The 23287-nt window shown below is 37.3% G+C and overlaps 2 protein-coding genes and 1 pseudogene across 4 annotated transcripts; all 3 read left to right on the forward strand.

The window, feature by feature from the left end:
- The first annotated feature begins 52 nt into the window (after nt 1-52).
- LOC145227716 (peroxisomal targeting signal 1 receptor-like) lies at nt 53-13307 on the forward strand. 2 transcript variants are annotated; one of them, XM_080092613.1, is made up of 15 exons: nt 53-170; nt 597-737; nt 1094-1225; nt 1438-1513; nt 1998-2181; nt 3730-3849; nt 4407-4505; nt 4581-4724; nt 5213-5283; nt 5817-5939; nt 6831-6914; nt 7217-7358; nt 7928-8011; nt 9069-9166; nt 10645-13307. In XM_080092613.1, the coding sequence occupies exons 1-15, from the start codon at nt 53-55 to the stop codon at nt 10877-10879; spliced, it is 1851 nt and encodes a 616-aa protein (XP_079948739.1). In that variant the 3' UTR covers nt 10880-13307. The 2 variants fall into 2 exon arrangements, with proteins under 2 accessions (XP_079948739.1, XP_079948740.1); XM_080092614.1 differs by having other exon boundaries at nt 1998-2064.
- Nucleotides 13308-14678: 1371 nt separating this feature from the next.
- On the forward strand, nt 14679-17444 carry LOC145227717 (Y+L amino acid transporter 2-like). The gene has a single exon (XM_080092615.1). It carries the CDS (start codon nt 14744-14746, stop codon nt 16196-16198), a length of 1455 nt encoding a protein of 484 aa, XP_079948741.1. The 5' UTR covers nt 14679-14743; the 3' UTR covers nt 16199-17444.
- Nucleotides 17137-19447, forward strand: LOC145227719 (Y+L amino acid transporter 2 pseudogene; annotated as a pseudogene). The gene is made up of 2 exons (XR_013859956.1): nt 17137-17202; nt 17446-19447. The product of XR_013859956.1 is annotated as a Y+L amino acid transporter 2 pseudogene (transcript).
- Nucleotides 19448-23287: the final 3840 nt, after the last annotated feature.

The following is a 23287-nucleotide window of genomic DNA, read 5'->3' on the forward strand; positions in this document are numbered from 1 at the left end:
GAGGTACTGCAACAAGATTAGGGGCAGTTGAAACTTTATAAATTCTAAGATCATGTCAGCCATGAAAGATTTAGTGGCAGGCGAGTGTGGGACTTCAAATCCACTGGTACGAGCAACACAACACTTCACAAGGGATCAGGCTTTCCGAGACCAAGGCTTGAGAAGAACAGGTAATAAGTTTGTGACATGTCAAAAACAGGAGAAACAAAAAGCGGTGGATGACTTTAAACTTGTTAAAGTTTTCAGTCTGGTTGTTTATTGTGTCTTTTTTCAATTTTTGTGATATGTTGAAAAATATGTTGCAATGGCATTGTTGAGTATTTTTTTTGTTTACACAAAAAGAGCCTTTTATTTTTGTCTTTATGTATTCCAATTTAAACTGGTAAGTTATGTGTTCATACACATAAGGTTCACTATTTAGATCTGTTTTCTTTTTTGTATTGGTTGATTGATGCATGCTTTAAATGTAAAACATCAAAGGCTACAGGCCAACTAGAACACATCTTGTATGTTTTCTATTAGCTCTGACCAACTTCTGTTTAAATGATTTTTTTCTTTGACGTTAAAATGTTTCACACATAGAACTTTTTTTACAGCTGTCAGACATGGAGAACAAAATCTCGTTGATGAATTCCTTATGGAGCAGCAGTCACGAATGCCTGCTATTCCACAGACGTTTCGCATGGATGCGTTGCTTAGAGAAGCTCAAAAGATAGATCGTCAAATTGTTCCAAATGGTTTGTACATTGATGAATTCAGTTAAGGACAATTTCATTATCCCAGGCTTTTTTTTCACTTTTAAGCAAAATATGCAAACAACTTGAAGACTTTCTTCACAAATTATAGATCATAGTTTTGGATTTTTATACACAGCTAAAAGTATCTGTATAAATTGAAGCAAATTTTGGCATCTATATTGTTTAGTAGCCAAAATATACGTTTGCCCATCTTTGCATCTAACTTGAAGAACAAAGGCTTTTGCATCTGCATCGTTAATTCGCAAAAGAATTCATACCTTTTTATAGGAAACAGTAAAACTATTAATTAGGGACATAATGCAAAAAACTATTACTGATTTGTCCCAAACTTTTAGGGGCTCACCGTAACATGGCTATGGCTGAGCGTTGGTCAAATGAATTCTCCCAAGCTGAAGTTGCTCATTCCAGTTCCCAACATGTCATCCGTCCACTGGATGTGGCGTGGGCGCAGGAATTTCATCATAAGGGTCAGTAAGCTCTGTTGTGTTACACATTACTAAGGTTTATGGTCATGTAAAATTTGTTTGTACATTTTTCACCAATGTTTTAACTTATTTAGTGTGAATCATTCTTTATAATGGTAAAATGTTGTGTAACCCAAAAGAAAGGATTGTATTTGAAATGGATAAATTATTTGGCATGTTGATCCGTTTTGCTTAATTATATCGATTTTTTGCAGATAGTGTAATGACAGGAGAAAGTCTAACCAATGAGTTTTTAGTGGAAAGATCTGAAGCGGCATTGGAACAAACTTGGTAAGGATAATTTTTATGATTTAACTTTCGATGGGTTTACCACTGAGCGTGTGTAGCTCAGTTGGTAGAACATGAGGCACTGAAAGACTGCTGTTGTGGGTTCGAATCCCACCACAGGCTAGTTTTTCTTGCCTCTCCTTTCTTTATAGCAGGGGTGGGGAACCTACTTAGTACTGCGGGCCGCATGAATTGCACAACATTTTCGGGTCAAATATGGAAAATGTCTTTTCAAGTAAATATTTGTACATAAACATTTTATTGTTGTTGTTTTTTGATGCTATGTTTTATTCTGTACTTTAACAAAATTGTGACGCAGGCCACATTATAAAGGCAAGCAGGCCGCAGGTTCCCCATTCCCTGCTTTAGGAATGCTTGGAAGACCGAATTTGTTTAATGTAATGCCTTCAAAGGGCCTGGTGTACTGTGGTTACCAACATAAAGTTGTCTCTTGAAAGTACATACAACAAACATTACACTTGTTCAGGGAGCAAGAAATAAAAGAATCAGCAACAGGAGAAGACACAGAATTAATGAAAGCAGCAGCGGACATGGTAAGGACTGCTTCAAAAGATCCGAAACTAGCCAGCACCAATTTCATGAAATATGTCTCAAATCTTGCTACCGACCCTAACGCCACATCGCAATTATGGACAAATGAGTTTTTACAAGTGAGAAACACAATGATGATGTTAATTCTAGAATTTGTGGCTTTGGTGGCTGGTATGTTTGGTGCCTGTTGTTTTTTTGTAAACTCTGCTTTAATTTGCTACGTGACATGGTCTAGAACAGGGGCGTGCAACATGCGCCCGCGGGCCAGTGTCCAGCCCGCGGCACCTATTTTCGTGGCCGGCGAAGACTTCAAAGTACTCTATTAAATATGAATACTTTTACTGTTAAAGCATGGAATGTTGCTATTTGTACACCATCACTGGTATTTTTGACTTTATAAAACGTCACACTGTGATAAGGTTTTATCCACTGACGACATATTCCCATTGTTGCATCATAGTGTGCGTTATGACAGAACTGACTTTCTAGCAATGATTTAGTAACATGATTTATAGGTGCAGTAAATATATTGACATTTATTCTACGAAAAGGTTAGCAGATATTCCATTGATTAAAAAGTACTCAACGCGTAACTTACTTATGTGCGCTTTGCTACTAAATAACCTGTTGAAAAAGATATGTGTTGCTTTATTGTCTGGCCCCCAGCATCATTTTAACTGTAAGTTGTGGCCCACTGCGATAAACAGTTGCACGCCCCTGGTCTAGAATAACAACAAAACTCAAAACAAAAATTTTACACCTTCTATGGCAACTGCATGATTTTTATAAAAAAAACTGCACTAATTTTCACTTTTAAGTACAATCAGTACTTTACAGTGTCCCATCATTGTCCCAGAGACCTAACTATTTTATGTTAAACACTGTGCACATGGGCAAAATTTACAAACCAATATGTAATGAAAAGCAAATGTTTAGTGCTAAAATATTCAACATTTTCGAACAGAGCAAAGATTATGACAAAAGACATTGCAGTTAAAAAGCAATTGGTTTACAACAAACCCATAAACTTTAACAGCAATGAACAACCATTTGGAATGTACTTGTTAGGGATAATTGTCACACTAGCCCAGAATTGAATGGTTTGACTGACAAACCTATAAGCAAATATTTGAAAAGTGATTTGCTCTAAATTTCTTTAGCTGCTTTTTTAGCACACAAAATGCATGGCAATTTTCAATTGAATCGGCTGGTATGTTTCAAAATTAGCAACTGGAACTGAATCTCTTTTTAATTGTTATTTTATTACATACCGAATTTAAAAATGTAGTAAAGGGTAATTGCAGAGTAACTTTTGAGAAAACAACGAGTTCGTATTAACCTGCGCATGATGAAAATAACAGCCCGAGTAGACGTAAAAAGCGACATGCTTTATTTTTCAAATACTTCAGCAAATGGTCATGTCATCAGTGATATATAGGCCACATCAATTACACACATTTAAATCCACTTGAGTCACAGGAAAGAAAGATGAGTATTTACCAAAATGTTTACAAAATAAACCTTTTTAGGTCTTTTTGAGCCCTTATTTTTAATGCTAAACTTATGAATAGATCTGTATATAATTATAGTGTTGCAAGGCACATATTGTTTCACTCCAAAGACCTGGTCATGTGTTTTTTGTATCGATTGTTCAATGTACTGTTCAGACCAACCAGAAACCAGAGGGTGGTTTGGATTGGGTGGAAGAATATCAGAAGCTAAATCCCAACCATGAAAGATGGGCTGATGAGTTTGGTGCAAAGACTGAACAAACTGAAATAACCCCGGTAAAATAATAGCATGTTAAATTTTTATCGTATGCATGTGTTGATTTGCCTATTATTGGAATGGTTGAACATTGCCAGTTGTTATACCTTTGAATGTTCAATGTGGAAATTGTAGAAGGCCCTGCTGAACTAAAATTATTTTCAATATTTCTGTTTGCATAACTTTACCAGGGTAAAAAATAAACTCGTTTATATGTATATAATATACCTAGGTTGTCTAAGTTTTACATTTTAAAGTTGTGTTCCAAAGTGTGTGTCCACCACATCGTAATGTGTCAGCAAAATTTTCTTGTCTTTTTATGAAAACTTTTCTGAGAAACATTCTTGCTCCATCTCTTGACCAACAGTTTTTATGAAAAACGTTTGTGGTTTTGAGTGTTCACAGTAATATTGGTGAAAAGCTTGTGATTCTCTTCAGTAAGTGTTAGTACTTTGAACTGTAAAATAACCTTGCTGTATCTGGTTTCCATTATGTTCATAAGCATTTAAAGCAATCACTTCCAAATCTTTATTTTTATTCTCAGCGCTTGATTTCATTGACAAATTTATTTCTGCAGGAAAACCAGGAATTTTGGGACAACCTTCAAGAACAGTGGGCAGAATCAATGAAACCAACAGAACAAGACTGGTTGGATGATTATGCAGCAGAATCAAAGGTAAAACTTTAACAGCATAAAGGTTACAACGAATTTTATACTTCCAACCTAATTCATTTATACATTTTTTCTAAGATATATGAGTTTAGCAATGAGAACCCATTCAAAGATCTTCCCGACCCCTACAATGAAGGCCTCAAGAGACTGAGGCTTGGGGATCTCCCTAATGCGGTACTGTTGTTTGAGGCTGCAGTACAAGCTAATGCTGACCATGTGCAGGTATGCGTTTTAATGCTGGTTTCTTTTTTATTGTAAGCAGCTGAATTTAGAAATATAATTTAGTGCAATGCTTTAATATAGGAAACTATTGTTTAAAGTCTCCAGTGTTTGTAATATATGAATAGATTATGTTAAAATTGTTAGTTTTTGTGATGATAAGCACAAATTGTGATGATAAACTGGGAAATGTTTTTTCATTTGAGTAGTTTTAAGAGTTGCCAATAATGTACTAGTGACCACTAACTAACCTTTGCCATAGTCATTTAAGGGTACATGGTAAAGTAGGTATAACACTAGAAACATTTATTTGCGAATGTAAATACACATTCTGTTGGTGCCTTGTAACAAACAAACTTCAAACACACAATTTTCACAGGCCTAATAGGTTTTGTACACAAAATAAGCATGTCTTTTACCTCAATGCCGATTGTTTGTTTCTTATTGGCTGTGCTTAGCCATTGCTATCAGTTTTATATTTGTTATTTCAGGCTTGGCAGTATTTAGGAACTACACAAGCTCAAAATGAACAGGAGCAAGCTGCAATAAGGGCATTAAACAGGTTCGATTTGCTAACCTTGTAAAAAAATCATTTTTAAATTTTTAATCTATGTTTGTCTTTTGCACTGTATTCATGTTAATCATTGTCATTTTATTTTTTACAATGTTGCATTTAGGGGTGTGTAACCGATTCTGTGATGCTAAGATAACTAAAAACTATTTTATACAATACACATTCACACGATATGGGCTATTTATATAAATACCAGATTATTGCACAATTCAGTTAATTGCATAGGGCAAGAGTGGGCAAAATGATCTTTAATACTACATTATTTGAAGCCTCGGTGACTGCCACAAAATCCTTCTGGTTTTTAACCTTGTTATAGTCACATATAAATGAAACTTGAAACATTAAGTGACAACTCTCCAACTCTATGGAATATTATTCAGTTAGAAAGGCCCTAAAAACATATCAGAAAGCCTGGTTTGCCAACTTTTGGCACAAGAATTTAAAATAAAAAAATACCTTTAATTCTTTATGCCTATTTTCTGGTTTTGATCAACTGGAATCATCCGTATTAACTTTTTTAGATGTTTGGCATTGGAACCACAGAATTTAACAGCACTTATGGCACTGGCTGTGAGTGAAACAAATGAATCCATGCAGAGTGAAGCATGTGGAACTTTACAAAGGTGGATTGCAGCACATCCAAAGTAAGAGGAATGTAAAAAATATTTGAACAAGCTATTTGGGCGGGAACTTGGCCGAATGGCCTGGCGCGCCTGACCCATATACAAAACCTGATCGGGTTTTGTCCCCGGGAGTATCCTGGGTTTGAATCCCGTGAACGACAAAGGGCAATTTTCAGTTCTCGGACTGCCGCCTGATTGTCGAAAAATACAATAAAAAAAAAAAAAAAAAACAAGCTATTTAAACAAGTTCGGTCACACTACTATTTGACAGATATTGAAAAAGGCCAATTTAATAGACTAATAAAGCTATGCCTTAAATTAGAACACTATACACGGATCTGTTTATAGATCTCCTGTTTATGATGGCATTAGCATTTGCTGAAACATTTGAATAACAAAGCAAGTCACTTTTTCCGCTATTTGGGCTGTTATATTCATCTTTGAATTTAAATTGCTGTCAATTTTCAATAAAGTTCTCAAACACAAAGTAGATATCACTGTTACAGTAAGTTTACATCACATAAGTAACATTTAGGTTTGTAAAACTACTTGAAATAATCATTAAGCCAAGCATGCAAATATTTACATTGCTGATGAAGTAATTTTATAGAAATACTTAAAGACTGGCATTATATAATACTTTTCATGGGCTTGACATATTATGATATATGTATCAATGTGTTGTGATTACTGATCTGTTTAAACTCTTGATGACTGGTCCTTGTAATAGACATCTGATTATCATCTTAGCTAAAGTAATAAAAAAGTTTAAACCATTGACTTTTTTTATGTGTTTAGCATCAGACATAAGATGTGTTTAAGTATTAAATGCAATTTGATTGTGCCACATACTATTGTATATTTTTATGCACAATCAAAATCTTTGCTTCAAATTGTGTTGTTTTGTTTCAGATATAAAGATTTACTTAATATAGTTCCAAAATCACATCCCGGTGCTTCAGCTGAACCTGGATACTGGGGAGGAATTTCAAACAGGTAAGAAAATGTTCTCTCTTAAAAAGTTTAGAATTCAACAACGTTGCAAGATGAATCTACTTAACTGCAATGGATCACTATTATAAAATGTTAAAAACAATAAAACATAATGTAATCAAAAGCACAACTGCCAGAGTACTTGCGTTTATAGATTACAGAATACATCATACAGACGTTTTAACAATCGCTGTTGTCATCATCAGTGCGAATGGACTGTATAGTATTCCTAAATAATAACACATTCCTGCAAGTGATCATTCTAAACACAAAGTGTATAAAAAACTTGTACTTTGCTGTTGCAGTGAAAAGTTTCTCCACACGAAAGATCTTTATGTCGAAGCCGCCCGTCTTGCACCAACAGACCCTGACCCTGATGTTCAGTGTGGTCTCGGTGTGCTTTTCAACTTGGCCAGTGACTATGATAAAGCCGTTGATTGTTTCAGGGTAAGAATTGTAAACATCAAAAACTTGAAATCAAAGCGAACAATAGACAGTTTTATACAAGAAACCTCTGGTAAAATGAATTCGATTAATTTCGGATCTTTGCCTATTTCGGTCCATTTTTTTGGTTCAAGCGGGTTCGGTTTACTGTATTTTTAATTTTTTTCATTATAACCGAAGTGTAAAATCAGCCAGCCGTTTTTTGAAAATAGGGTTAAGTTTGTGAAAACATCAAACTATTTGTCCTTTTAATATACCTTTCGTTTTACAGCATCATCAGGGAACTATTCTCACATAGAACCACTGTGTGTTTATTTAGTGGTGTCTTATTTTCTATTATAACCATACTTCAGTTAGAGTTGAATTTCAAGTGATTAAGATAAATATGGATTATGTTAAGTCAAGGTAAAAAAAAAGCATACTATTGAACCTTGTAACTTTTGTAAACCTAAAACGCCAAAAGAACACGAAATACAGCTAAATCTAATATTCTAGCAAACATATATGTTCAAAACACTGTTGAAAACCATTGGAATTCACTTTTATTTGTATAATTATTGGAATTTGCACAGGCGGCAATAGCTGTTCGACCCGATGATGCCCTCTTGTGGAATAAGTTGGGAGCAACTTTGGCAAATGGGCAAAAATCGGAACAGGTTCGTGTAATACGTGCTATACTTGTAAATTCTCATGTATGACCAGGGTTGACATCGACATGGACGCCAAAATAAGGACAACCGAAAAATTGAATTTTTTACGGAGCGAAACAAACGTTTTCGAACAAATTTTTGCATTAATACGAGATATGACATATCACCAGCCAAAAGTTTTGCCAGAAACAATCTGTTCCAACAATTCCTTGTTCGTAGAAAATACTTAGTGCATCTCACGACAACTCATGTCTAGGTTTACTTTTACTTGTAGCAGGGATTTGACTTGTAATTGTTAAAAATAAGACAAAACAAGGACGTAAGTCAAAAAGAAGGACATTTCTTAGAAATAAGGATAACCTATTTTACTGAGACATTGTCCTTCAAAATAAGCACAGATCTTATTTTTGGACGGTATGGCAACCCTGTTAATGACACTTCATTGACCTTTGTACACCGTAACCTTATGACCTCGCCACTTAACCCCAGGCATGCAATTTTGAATAGTTTTTGTGTCCACTTGTTTCAATTTAACAACGAAAACAATTGTTTCTATAAATGTTGAAACAAAAACCTTAAACAAGCATAAGCATCCTCTGCAATAGACTGGTAAACCTATTATGAATTTTATGCCATTGGGTCATATTTGCACATCAAAAGGTGCGTTTTGTAAGATCCATGCAATCTAACAAGCAAATAACTTTGACCAAGTACATCCCAGAAAGATATATAATAGAAGTTACAAAGTTTAGATTTTTTTATGCGAAGAGAATAGTTTTATCTGAAACAGTGCAAAGTTCGCAAAGGAAGTTGACTGCCAAAACACTTTCATCGATAATTTGAAAGATCTTTCAAGTCCGTGTATAGTGTTCCTAAGAAAATTGACCAAAATTATGGACAAAACCAAAAAACTCGGTTACAGTCCCGTTTAAAGTATTTTTTATGTGCCTTATTTCATCAGAACTGACAGGAACGGGATACGCTGTCAATGTAACTAGTACAGACTTTTTTTAATCTGCCGATTTAAATATTTTGTTGTCAAATGAAGAATTTGTCTCCACAGGCCGTTCAAGCTTACCGCCGTGCGTTAGAACTTAACCCCGGTTTCATTAGATCAAGATACAACCTCGGAATAAGCTGCATCAACCTTGGAGCACAAAGGTATGTAAAAAGATTTGACTTTAACACACATAATCGTGTAGTTTGGTCGAACACAAGCCTGCACATAACCTATGTAGTAATACAGTTGAGAGGTTTTAACAATTGTAATTGTCATTCTCACCAGAGTTGTAAATTGGGCGAACGTTTTCGGTTCGGGCCTTGTTTGAAAGAGCATGGCGCATACACCAAAAAGAAAAATATATGAAAGCGCTGGCGTTCGAGCTTTACTCAAATCACCACTTTCTTACGTTAAAACTTAGTTTCTATCCCGCTTCTCCTGTCTGCTTTTTCAGGCTAGTGCTCTTTACGCCACCTATCGGTATTTGGCAAACTTGTTTGATGTGAGTTCTTACGTTAATATGTGAGTACACCGTCCGTACACAGTAGCGATTTGTTTAAATTCATAGTGCGCCCGGTATGTAAGAAGCTGCCTATTTAATCTCGTGGACTATAGCCAGTATCGGATATTTAGCAATGTTGTTTGGTGTGAGTTCTTACATTAGTAACTCCACTGTTCATACACAGTAGAATTACATATAAATCAGAGTACACTCGGTATGTAAGAAGCTGCGTATTAAATCACATGGACTATAGCCAGTATGGGATATGCAACTGATTTGTGTTAATCCCACCACCAGCCTGATTTTTTTTCCAGCAAACGCCGTAGCACACGGAAGTGATTGAATATCGGGATGCAATTCGGTTTAATATCTTGCAGGCCTCGTGTGCTGTGATTTATAGTTCTGTAATGCTTCCGCCAGTATTTAGCGTAATATCTGTTTATCTGACTGAATAAAAACCGAAACCACAACGGATTGTTAAATTTGTGTAATAAACCACATCTTTCGTTACCAGATAAAATAACGCTGTTATGTTGAAAAGCATTTTAAATATAAACCTAGCACGAAATTGAGAGTTTATTTTTGCTAATTGAATTCAGGTTTAAAGCAGTGGTTCTCAACTTGTGGTACGCGTGCCACCGTACCCCTGAGCATTTAATATAGTACGCAATTAGCTTCCTGCTATGCCCAATTCAAGTCAGATCATGAAATGCAACTTAATTGACCCAACTGATTAGCCCTGGTTTTAGGCGAAACTTGTGTCTTGGACATTGTTTTACAATTATTAATCTTGCTGGTTTAGGAAATATGCTGTCTTAGTCAAGAAACATAGGCATATATTTTGAAATACTCATTCAAACACGGTTTGGGTGGTACGCAGTGATCAAAAAGATGTCAGGTGGTACGCGATCAGTTTGAGGTTGAGAACCACTGTTTTGAAAAATGTAGCCTCTATCAGTACGATGTTTCGCAGTTCGTTTTTACCACATTGTCACGGTATACCGTTTACAGGGGGACCGGATAATTCAAATGTCCGCATAACGATAATCGAAAGCTGTGTATACGATAATTTTTTGCCATTACTTCAGCACAGAATTTTAAATGTTAACTTTCACAATTATGTTTATGACATCACAGAGAGGCCGTGGCGCATTTTTTAACCGCCTTGGTGGCGCAACGGAGCGGTCGTGGTCCTCAGGGCGAGGTGGGTCAGATGTCCGACAACATTTGGTCGACCTTGAGGATGACCTTGTCCATGCTCAAGGACGATGAGTCGCTTGAACTGGTCAAACGCAGAGAATTGGAACAACTGGCCAGAAAGTACGGAGTGGACACTACAGTGGACGTTATTAAAGTCACGGCGGAGGAATGACCTCTAATTGACCTTTCCCGGTATAGTGGAATGTCGAAACGCGATGTTGTTTTTGATTTGTAGTAATTTATACAGACGCCGATATAGGTTTTAACGCTTGGTTTAATGTTGAATTGTCAAATTAGGAGAATTTTCTTAGACTGTGGCAAATTGCAATCCCTGCAGACACACGTTATTCTGTAATTGAATGACCACTATTCCTTATTGACCTTTTTAGATGTTGTGCCCAAAAGGTTTTAAAATTACCTAAAATACCAACATTGGTTGGTTTATATTTAGATTATGGCGTCAATCGTGGGGATAGTTAATGTTACGTCACAAAACATCTGGGCAAACATGATTGAGTCAAACTACATTCAACCCTGCGGTGTTCGCCACACAACGTAATAGTTGCGTTGATTAAACGGTAATTTTTTCGTTGTCGGCTACCAAAATATCACACAAATTATGTTTGAAACACCACAAGCGATAGAGAGCACCACGCTCGTCCCGCCAAACCACAAACAGCTGCGACCAGTGTGGCGTATGTTGAATACAAGAATAAGGTAGAGCTACTAACACCATAACGAGAATCTACCCCCAAATTTGATTGGCTATATCTCCAAAAATGCTCACGGTTAGGGCTATTAGGGTTGGGGTAAGGCATTAGCACTTAAAATTCAATAAAACTAACCCAAAAAATTAGTTACTAATGTAAAAATTTTCTGTAAATATTTCCCAACCCAACCCATTTATAGCCGCTAAATAAAAATTCAGCCCTTTACGTCCCCTTGTGAAAGCGAAATCAAATTTGGGGGTAGATTCTCGTTATGGTGTTAGTAGCTCTACCCAAGAATAACAGTACAATTTCCCTCCAGTGTTCGTAACATTTCATTTCGTGACTGATAGCCAACTTAACCGTCGGAAATCAGATTCAACTACAAACTACCAATTTTGAAAGGTGGTTTTAATATAAAGTATAAACCAACCTTCAAAAAGTTTACTACACGATTATTAAAACATATTTTGCAAAGATTGCGTTTTTCAAGAAAATTTGACATAAGCAGCTGATTCAATACTTGCTGCACTTAACATTAAAACTCATTGTGATATTGTAAAGTGCAAACATTGATCTAAAGGTCAATTGTGATTTGAACAGGAAAGTCAAAATCCTTTTTCACATAACTGCTATTGAAGTACCATTTTGTACTTTGCTGGTTGGCTGTGGTGTTGAAAACTAAACATGCTTGTTTGTGCAAACATTTAAGCTAATAATTTATAAAATTGTTTGTAAACGTTCATGGATATCATAATACTACAATACGTTTTTTTTCAGTCTCAATATATGTTTTATATGGTGAGATTTGATGCCACAATGTTTGTGACACCAGTTGTTAACATAAAAAGCCTCCTGTGACATAATCAAATCACCTTTTGTCATTTAATCCCCACAACTTTGTCACATTGTTGGTTCCTTAATTGGATATCTTGTTGTTTGGGTCAAATGACAGAAGTTTGCATGGCAACCTGCCGTTGAAACATAAATAACAGGCACTTTTAAAATAATCTGATTTATCCTGCCTTTTCACAAGCTTTAGACACATCTTTAGCTTTTGTCACATACATGCGAACCACTTGTAAAGTGATATTGAACTCTTAAACGAAGGAAAAGGCAAATCATTGCTGTAGCTTACTCTTACTTTCAAACCACATCAGTACAAAGTTCTCATATAGTGACAATGTATCCTCATTATTGCCTAAAATTCTTAGAAAAAAACTAATTCACCAGAAAATTTATTGGGGTCTCATCTTTTCAAAACTATTTTTGACTTTTTTTCACCAGTGTGTACTTTTTCAGTGTTACAGAGGAAAAATTTCTGCATTTTCTTTTGTTAAAAATTAAGATAGTAGCTTGGTACAATTGTTGAGAAAAACATGTGAAAAATGATAGTTTAAAAAAAGTTGCGACATATTTAATTTCCTGTTAACCCACTAATATTCTTTCCTTTTTGTGCTTCTTGTAATTGATCTTGCTGCAATAGCACAGTTGGTAAAGTTTCAAAAAATTCCACCAAAATAGGTTGTGTTTCAGTAACCATTGTATGTTGGTAGAAATAAACATTTTATTTCCTCGCATCAATGAAAACCAGCATTTAATTTTATTTTATTATAAGCCCAGCATGGTGTGTAAAAACGAACTGTAGAAAATTGTAAATGTTAATTGGATTTGAATTGGAATATTATGAAACGTTTTCTGTCTGTCCCCAGGTTGTTTTGTATTACAATGAAAACTGTTAATTTGTGTTAAAAACCAAGTTCTGTGAGTTCGAATGATAGACTCTTCTGCCTAAGATGTAAAGGCCTATGTATAAATGCCATGCATGTCTCATGTCCTATGCAATTTTGATTAATTGATGTGTTTTGCATCTGCATAAAATCTAAAAGGATATTTTGTGTCTATAGCTTTTGTTGGGTTGTTTCAGAAACAGAAATTCATTTTTTGTCTAAAATTTAGACACAGTCATTGGTAGCCAAGCTTCTACGAAATAAATTGCAGCAGTTGGGTTACACAGAAACAGTCACCAAGCTGGAAACAGCTGCCCCACTACAACAATCGGAAGACAGGACAAAAATTGAGTAGAAATTCTGAACGTGGTACAGCTACACCGTTATTGGTAGGCGTTATGTGACAGGGAATCACATTAAAGGATGTGGGCATGTGGCGTAAGCGTTAGAAAATTAGGGCGCAGGGTCGCGGCGATCCTATTTATTAACTAGGCTACATGATTCAGTTGTTAACCATTCTTGGTACATAACTAAAGTTCACATATAACCCAGCACCGACAAAAGACTAGCTCCTAGGTGAGTGAGTGAGTTCCCGGTACCAACCACATTTTTAACTCCAACGCAATTCCAACAGGTCTTAGCAACCCCTTTTGTAGACCGAAATTGAAAAACGCGATTACTTCGAAGCGACAGACCTGCTTCCATTTCTGCGAGAAGTCTGGTTGAATAAGTGGAAGCAGACCAACACAGACACACGCCCCCTGTCACGCTTGAGTAACCGCGTCTACAACGTGCCTCGTGGCATCGCATGAGAAAGTTCAGTTGGGGCCACTTCATCGAAACAACAGCGCTAGTGAGCAATGACAGTCAGTAGGATTTTACTACACATTTATAGTAAAAGAGGCCCCTTTGTTTGTCGAAGGTTCACTGTGAGTCATTGTGTAAACACGTTGTCTTTGTTTTTAGTTTCACAATTGTCCCACGTGGTTGTTATACCGCGCGAGCTCAGACTGTTTAAAAAAAATGATGTAACATGTCAAAAGCCAGCCTGTACTGAGCGCGTTTTTTTAATTTAACTAAAGGTCGCTTCCGCAGTTACGTTATCGTAGGATATTACCGCATGTATGTTGAGAGATAAGTCATACATTAGTTGAATGATGCAACAAGGCCAACTAATGTCGAGTGCTTGACTTTATTTGTAATAGCGGTCGTTTGGAGTTGAAACTAGGAAGCTTAGTAGTTGTGATAACGCACAACGAAACTGTACAGACAAGTGGAAATCCGACATTTTATCCTCCATTGCCAGGAACAACGTGTTATTCAAGGTTCAAGCCTTTGTTGATAGAATGTGGTACTGGTACTTTTTTAGTTTAGAATGTATAGTATGAATTGTCAAGGAATTTCTGATCTGGGCAGTGTATTGTCTACCAATGTGAGTGTATTTTTTAGCTAAATATACTAAAGTATACCCACATTTATACAAACTGTTATCTTTGAAATGGTGTCTAAAGTATCATATACTCATTATTAATAGCATAAAAACCATAAGTTTCATCTTGTTGTAGGTGCCATTTCGTAAAATAAAAAAAATAAAAAAAAATGTCCACGGCAGAAGACCTTACTGCTACCAAACAATCAGTCAATCTTAAAAAGAAAATAACTCTCGCCAATGGAGTTTGTCTAATTGTGGGAAATATAATTGGATCTGGAATTTTTTTGACTCCAAAGGGTGTACAGGCAGAATGTGGATCACCAGGACTAAGTCTTATAATCTGGTCAATCTGTGGGATTTTTTCACTTATTGGTGCTCTGTGTTATGCTGAGTTAGGCACTACTATAGTAAAATCTGGGGCCAGTTATGCTTACATTTTGGAGGCCTTTGGTCCCTTGGTTGGATTTGTGCGCCTTTGGATTTCTGTTCTGATTATTGAACCGACAGTACAGGCTGCGATTGCTATCACATTTGCCAATTACTTAGTCCAGCCGTTCTTTCCAACGTGTGAGCCACCATTTTATGCTGTCCGTCTGTTCGCTGCTGCATGTGTGATAATTATCACTGCAATGAACTGTGTCAGTGTGAGATATGGAACAAGAATACAGGACATTTTTGCATATGCCAAGGTGATAGCTCTTATCTTGATCATCATTATGGGCTTTGTAGCCATGTTTAATGGCACTTCTTCTGGGTCTTTATCCAAACCATGGTTGGGAACAACAAACAATGTAGGCAACATAGCACTTGCGATGTACTCTGGACTTTATGCCTATTCTGGCTGGGATACTTTAAATTTTATGGTTGAGGAACTTCAGGACCCATATCGAAACCTTCCTCTGGCAATTTACATTTCCCTTCCAATATGCACTATTATTTACATCTTGACAAACGTAGCCTACTATTCTGTTCTCACTCCAGCTGAAATTATTGCCTCTGATGCTGTAGCTGTTGGCTTTGCGAGTAGAACTCTTGGCGTCATGGCTTGGGTTATTCCAATTGCTGTAGCCATGTCCACTTTTGGTGGTTTAAACTCATCAATCATGGCATCATCCCGGCTGTTTTTTGTTGGTGCCCGTGAAGGTCATTTGCCCGATTACTTTGCAATGGTCAGTCTTCGAAGATTTACTCCTGCACCAAGTCTCTTGCTCACTGGAGGTTTAACACTCATTTTCCTTTGTGTCGACGATGTGTTTAACCTGATTAACTATTACAGTTTTATGTACTGGTTGACTGTTGGATTGTCCATCGTTGGCCAGGTTTACCTTCGCATCACTCAGCCCGATTTACCTCGACCTCTCAAAGTCAACATTATTTTTCCAATCATCTTTTGCCTCGCAAGCCTGTTCCTTGTCATCGTACCCTTTATATCTGATACTGTTGAGTCACTGATTGGTACTGCCATTTTGCTAACAGGCATTCCAGTGTATTATGTATTTGTAAAGCTAAAAGCTTCCCAGCGTCCAAAATTTTTTACCACAGTCTCTGAAGGGTGCACTAGAGTTTGTCAGAAACTCTTACCAGTTTCAATATCAGAAACAGAAATGGAAGGAAATTTTTAGTGATTTTATTTCATTCCACTGTAACCATGGCAACTCTTAATTTTAGATTTTGTAGGTTGTGCTAATGTTGTGTTGCACCCAATTGGAAAACAGTGGTGCAATAACAAGAGTTTGGGGCTTATATACTTTTTTATACCAAATGCCAAACTTAGTCACAAACAAAAAAGCTAAATATGATTTGATCCATGATATTTATCATTGTTGTACTATTTAAGATCAACAAGTTGTTTTAATGTTTGTCAATGCAAGAGTAGTTAGTCACTTTACTCATTGCATTCCAATTGTCCAGTTTGGATAAGCTTTTGCATGTATATATTTAACAATGTCACATGGTCTGTATGTTTTAAAGCATTGCATGGTTTTATTTGGCTGTATATACACAAATGTTGTGTCTGTTTTTCTGAATTGTTTAAAAGTTGCTGATATTCCCAGCAATCTTTCACTGCTGGATTTAACAGTTGCTAAATTGTTTTAAAATATTACCTGATTTTTTTCATAGTCATTCAAGTTATTTTTGTCATACCTAGATTGTAATAAAGTGATACTTATTTACCTTGACTACACACACAATAAGACACAACAAAATGGTGACATTTTGCTTTAGATGCTGTGAATAATAAAAACCACTAGTGCTGTATTTTTGTGATTTTTATAAATACGCTGTTCATGGTAGTAGGGTGTTTTGTAGTGTTTTGGTAAGAGCAAATTTAAACTGAACTTTCTATTCCGGACATCATGCTTGTAAAACTTTATTAGCTCTTTCCTGGATCGTAAAATCCAATGCTTTACAATGTGCACACAGTGCGTCAAAACAAAGGTGCACTTCAGTCATGCTTGAAACACAATGGAAAAAAGGTGGACACATGCATGCAGGCGTGTCTGAATGCCACATGGGCACATTTTTCTCTCAGTCAGCAAATCAGTCCGGGCAGAACGGAACCATAATTGCATGGATGTCCTTATCTTCCTCGGAAGCTCTGTGCATGTGGCTTTGGGTTTAGCAGGTGTGTGAAAACCACTGCAATGCATGTTTGTGATTAGAACTTGCATGACATATTGTTATTATTGTTTATGAGTTTTTAAATTCTTTTGATTTATTTTTGTCAGATGGCCATTAATTTTGTATTGTGTATTACTAGGTGGAGTTGTCAATTACCTCCTGATGTAGTGGGTTTTTGTAATTTTTTGGGTGTGTTATGTGAATCAGGAAATCTTTTCATTTGTAATTTACTGTTGTGCTTTTGCAGGAAGTTTGTAGATCTCTGTCATCCCCTCTGGCTTAAAATACAGCGAAAATGTCTTCTGAGGACAACACAGCAGAAGTTGCAATCAAACTCAAACAGAAAATTACCCTTGCCAATGGAGTAGCAATCATTGTGGGAAATATCATCGGTTCCGGCATTTTTCTTACACCCAAAGGAGTCCAGTTGGAATGTGGCTCTCCAGCGCTGAGTTTGATTATCTGGGCAATATGTGGAGTGTTCTCATTGGTTGGGGCACTTTGCTATGCTGAACTTGGGACTACTATAGTAAAATCTGGTGCAAGTTATGCTTACATCCTGGAGGCTTTTGGCCCACTCATTGGGTTTATGAGATTATGGATTTCGGTGCTCATTATTGAACCCACGGTGCAAGCAGCCATTGCTATTACTTTTTCCATCTACCTAATTCAGCCGTTCTTCCCCACTTGTGACCCCCCATTCATGGCGGTGCGACTGTTAGCAGCAGCATGTGTTTGTATAATCATGTTTGCCAACTGCTGGAGCGTTAGATATGCCACCCGGATCCAGGATATATTTGCTTATGCGAAGGTGATTGCCTTAATAGTCATCATCATTGCTGGCATGGTATCCTTAGCAAGATTTGGAACTGATGTTGGATCGTTCTCAAAACCATGGGAAGGAACCACAAACAATGTGGGTAACATAGCTATTGCAATGTATTCTGGTCTATATTCCTACGCCGGTTGGGACACTTTGAACTTTATGGTTGAAGAATTAAAAGACCCATACAAGAATCTACCACTGGCAATATACATTTCATTGCCAATTTGCACTATCATTTACCTTTTGGCAAACGTGGCATACTATGCTGTTTTAACCCCTGCTGAGATTATTGCTTCAGATGCAGTTGCTGTGGGATTCGCTGGAAAAACCCTCGGTGTTGTCAGCTGGATGATACCTATTGCTGTTGCTATGTCAACCTTCGGTGCACTAAATTCATCACTCATGGCATCTTCACGGCTCTACTTTGTTGGGGCCAGGGAAAGACATCTTCCTGATTATTTTGCCATGGTCAGTCCAGACAGATTTACTCCTGCTCCAAGTCTTTTGCTTTCCGGATGTCTAACACTGGTTTATCTTTGTGTTAAAGATGTGTTTCAACTTATTAACTACTACAGTTTCATGTACTGGCTGACTGTTGGCTTATCCATCATTGGTCAGATTTATCTCCGTTACTCTCGACCTGATTTGCCACGCCCTCTCAAAGTCAATATATTCTTCCCGATTATCTTTGCTGCTGCTTGCATATTTTTAGTGATTGTCCCATTTTTTACTGAAACAATTGAATCATTAATAGGCACAGCAATTCTGTTGACAGGAATTCCGATATACTTTCTCTTTGTTTATCTTACACCATCTCAACGGCCTAGATGTTTGGATGTTGTTATGAATGCTGTTACTAGTTTTCTTCAAAAACTGTTCCCTGTTGTTATGTCTGAATCAGAACTTGAGGAAGAGTTTTAGAATTTAGACATCACATTAAACAATTCTGTATAGATGTTAACATTTTCTTGGTGTTTCTTTTTTACATTTGAGTAACTGTTACAACCAAGTGTCAGAAAATGAATATTGTGCACTGTACTTGTTCTCTAAATTGCCAAATAGGCATGTCACATCCTTTTTTAAAATACCAATTTCACAAAATACTTTTCTACACCATACATTTAATGTATTCCGTTGCTATGCTATTGCTAACCTCATAGTTCATGGTTTAATGATTGACATGTTTGATGTATTTTAGTGTTTTCTCCTGTTTCCGAAAAACGTTTTCAATTAGAAGTGTTTATAAAACACAAGACAGCAGACACAGTGTTGCAATTGCCTACAGTGCAGCCTTTTATTTCCATTAATATTGGCAATAACAATATACATTAACAGTTTAATGTTGTTTTATGTACTGTATTAAAAGTGTACCAGCCTTGTACTTTAAAATACAAAAAGTTATGTTGTTGCATAGGAAATTTAACTCTCTTTTTAACAATTTGTGGTGAATGTGGAATTTATTCCTTAAGTTTGTAGAGCATGACTAGTTGGCTACAGGTATATAAGTCATAATACAGAACACAGTGAAAATGCCCACTTCTGTTCGTTCCACTTTATTTTAACAAATGTGAAGTACATAATTAATCAAATGGTCACTCAGAACTTTTCAAAGTAGGTTACTAGTCCAACTCCTAAAGGAAACTACAACAGACAGGGCCAATTATAAAGGCGACTGTGCTCTTAAATAAAACCACAATGAAAACACGAAGTATAAAGATTGATTAATCTGCGTTTTCTATGTTATAACATTTTAGTCAAAAGGATAAGCTGTGTTTCCGAATTTAAACGCTTTCTGGATTGAAAAACATATTCGAACACTGCTTTACAGACGGAAGGATAATAAAATACGGTTGAATGCTTGTCGAGTAAACAGTCCGGCGCTACAACGGAAGTTCCCCTAGTTATCAAAATGAAATAACAAACAATGTGAGGCAACGGTTCCAATTTCAATTTACAACATTTTTTTTATTGTTTTTTTGCGATTTTCCGTTTTTATAATTTCTTTTTGGAAAAAAAAATGGTTGTGACTGTGAGTGTGAGGTGCTTTCATGGACATGTCTTAAAGACGGGACGACGGAAATACGGAAACCGAGGTCTAAAAGACGGGAAAAGTTCCAAACTAAAAGACGGGAGAGGCGGGACTACGGAAAAGCATTTGTTCGACATGACTAAAAGACGGGACTGGGTGAAAGTTCACATATAGTTCTAATAGCACCAGACGGGACTACGGAAAAGCATTTGTTAGACATGACTAAAATACGGGACCGCGTGAAAGTTCAAAGGCGGTTGTTATAGCGCCAGGCGGGACTACGGAAAAGCGTTTGTTAGACATGACTAAAATACGGGACTCGGTGAAAGTTCACATATAGTTCCTATAGCGTTAGATGGGACCACAGAAAAGCATTTGTTCGACATGACTAAAAGACGGGACTGGGTGCTATTAACAAAGTAGCCTACAGACTCTTATGCTTGCAATACGCGACAACTGTATTTGCGTTTGAACACCTGTTGAAAACGGTTGGTGCTTTTTGTAGTTTAAACTTATTACAGCATTTCAATGTCTTGCGCTGCACTCTGCTATTAATGCTGGTTGTATCTTCGAAGGTTGTAAATAGTGATGCACCGAAGTTTCGGTTGGCCGAAACAATTCTGCCGCAAAAGGTTTCGGCCCGAACTTTTTTAGATGGGTTCGGTCCATCACTAGTTGTAAACAATGCAAAAGAGAAAGAAGCACGAAACAAACCCAAAAAGTATTCAATTTTTATTTCTGATGTGTCCGCATGAAAAGTTAAGTACCAGAACACGTTTTTTTGGTCAGGTAAGCAGGTGTTGCAAAATATCTGTTTCTCTCGAGTTTTACCTTCTTGGCAATGGCCTTCCTCGTATTTGGCCCACAGGTTGGGTTGGTCGTTTGTTTCAAAAAGGTCCGAAAAGCATTCATTCGAGAGCGAAAATATTGGGCAATTACAACTTTTCCACATTCTCAGCTGGTCATAAACGTTAATCTTTAGACTTTTTATTATAACGTTTTTAACAGTCGCATCGCTGGCAATAAACCTAAGCCAGTTACGAGCTTTTATGTCACAGTTTTGGCGAGGGGAATGTTGTTTATTATGGAAAAACAGTTTAGGAAACCCTCTTAACATATACAGTCGCGCTATTCCTGTTTGCGTAAGACGGTACTGCTCATGTTTTTAGGCTACACTAGATCTGCAAACTTTTGGATTTTTTTTGAACTTTTGGAAGTTTTGGATTCATTCATTAGTTGAACTTGATGTTTCGTCAGTCATATTTTCAAGCGTATATATGGGAGGCAAATTTATTTTCTGACTTAAACTTTCGCTGGGATTTGTTGTCGCTGTCCGGCCATCAATCTGCAGTTGTGTTTTTATCAAGTCTTCTTTCAGGGACCGGTCAAAGTAACCACGAAAAGATAAGGAACATGTGCTGCTAAGAATGTAAGAGCAATCCTCATAATCAACCAGTCCCGTCTAACGCTGTAGGAACTATATGTGAACTTTCACCCAGTCCCGTCTTTTAGTCATGTCGAACAAATGCTGTTCCGTAGTCCCGTCTAACGGTATAGGAATTATATGTGAACTTTCACCCAGTCCCGTCTTTTAGTCATGTCTAACAAACGCTTTTCCGTAGTCCCGTCTAACGCTATAAGAACTGCGTGTGAACTTTCACCCAGTCCCGTCTTTTAGTCATGTCTAACAAACGCTTTTCCGTAGTCCCGTCTAACGCTACAAAAACTGCGTGTGAACTTTCACCCAGTCCCGTCTTTTAGTCATGTCTAACAAACGCTTTTCCGTAGTCCCGTCTAACGCTATAAGAACTGCGTGTGAACTTTCACCCAGTCCCGTCTTTAAGTCATGTCTAACAAACGCTTTTCCGTAGTCCCGTCTAACGCTATAAAAACTGCGTGTGAACTTTCACCCAGTCCCGTATTTTAGTCATGTCTAACAAATGCTTTTCTGTGGTCCCATCTAACGCTATAGGAACTATATGTGAACTTTCACCCAGTCCCGTCTTTTAGTCATGTCGAACAAACGCTTTTCCGTAGTCCCGTCTAACGCTATAAGAACTGCGTGTGAACTTTCACCCAGTCCCGTCTTTTAGTCATGTCTAACAAACGCTTTTCCGTAGTCCCGTCTAACGCTATAAGAACTGCGTGTGAACTTTCACCCAGTCCCGTCTTTAAGTCATGTCTAACAAACGCTTTTCCGTAGTCCCGTCTAACGCTATAAAAACTGCGTGTGAACTTTCACCCAGTCCCGTATTTTAGTCATGTCTAACAAATGCTTTTCTGTGGTCCCATCTAACGCTATAGGAACTATATGTGAACTTTCACCCAGTCCCGTCTTTTAGTCATGTCGAACAAACGCTTTTCCGTAGTCCCGTCTAACGCTATAAGAACTGCGTGTGAACTTTCACCGAGTCCCGTCTTTTAGTCATGTCTAACAAACGCTTTTCCGTAGTCCCGTCTAACGCTACAAGAACTGCGTGTGAACTTTCACCCAGTCCCGTCGTTTAGTCATGTCTAACAAACACTTTTCCGTAGTCCCGTCTGGCGCTATAAGAACTATATGTGCCCTTTCACCCAGTCCCGTCTTTTAGTCATGTCTAACAAACGCTTTTCCGTAGTCCCGTCTAACGCTATAAGAACTGCGTGTGAACTTTCACCGAGTCCCGTCTTTTAGTCATGTCTAACAAACACTTTTCCGTAGTCCCGTCTAACGCTATAAGAACTGCGTGTGAACTTTCACCCAGTCCCGTCTTTTAGTCATGTCTAACAAACGCTTTTCCGTAGTCCCGTCTAACGCTACAAAAACTGCGTGTGAACTTTCACCCAGTCCCGTCTTTTAGTCATGTCTAACAAACGCTTTTCCGTAGTTCCGTCTAACGCTATAAGAACTGCGTGTGAACTTTCACCCAGTCCCGTCTTTAAGTCATGTCTAACAAACGCTTTTCCGTAGTCCCGTCTAACGCTATAAAAACTGTGTGTGAACTTTCACCCAGTCCCGTATTTTAGTCATGTCTAACAAATGCTTTTCTGTGGTCCCATCTAACGCTATAGGAACTATATGTGAACTTTCACCCAGTCCCGTCTTTTAGTCATGTCGAACAAACGCTTTTCCGTAGTCCCGTCTAACGCTATAAGAACTGCGTGTGAACTTTCACCGAGTCCCGTCTTTTAGTCATGTCTAACAAACGCTTTTCCGTAGTCCCGTCTAACGCTACAAGAACTGCGTGTGAACTT

The sequence above is a fragment of the Phallusia mammillata genome, chromosome 5, assembly GCF_965637545.1.
Source record: "Phallusia mammillata chromosome 5, kaPhaMamm4.hap1.1, whole genome shotgun sequence".
Classification (NCBI taxonomy): Eukaryota; Metazoa; Chordata; class Ascidiacea; order Phlebobranchia; family Ascidiidae; genus Phallusia; species Phallusia mammillata.

Coding starts and splice junctions, on each gene's coding strand:
- LOC145227716 (XM_080092613.1), top strand. CDS start 53: ATGTCAGCCATGAAAGATTTAGTGGCAGGCGAGTGTGGGACTTCAAAT. Junction 1,226..1,437: donor GCAGGAATTTCATCATAAGG/GTCAGTAAGCTC, acceptor GATTTTTTGCAG/ATAGTGTAATGACAGGAGAA. Junction 3,850..4,406: donor AACAAACTGAAATAACCCCG/GTAAAATAATAG, acceptor TTATTTCTGCAG/GAAAACCAGGAATTTTGGGA.
- LOC145227717 (XM_080092615.1), top strand. CDS start 14,744: ATGTCCACGGCAGAAGACCTTACTGCTACCAAACAATCAGTCAATCTT.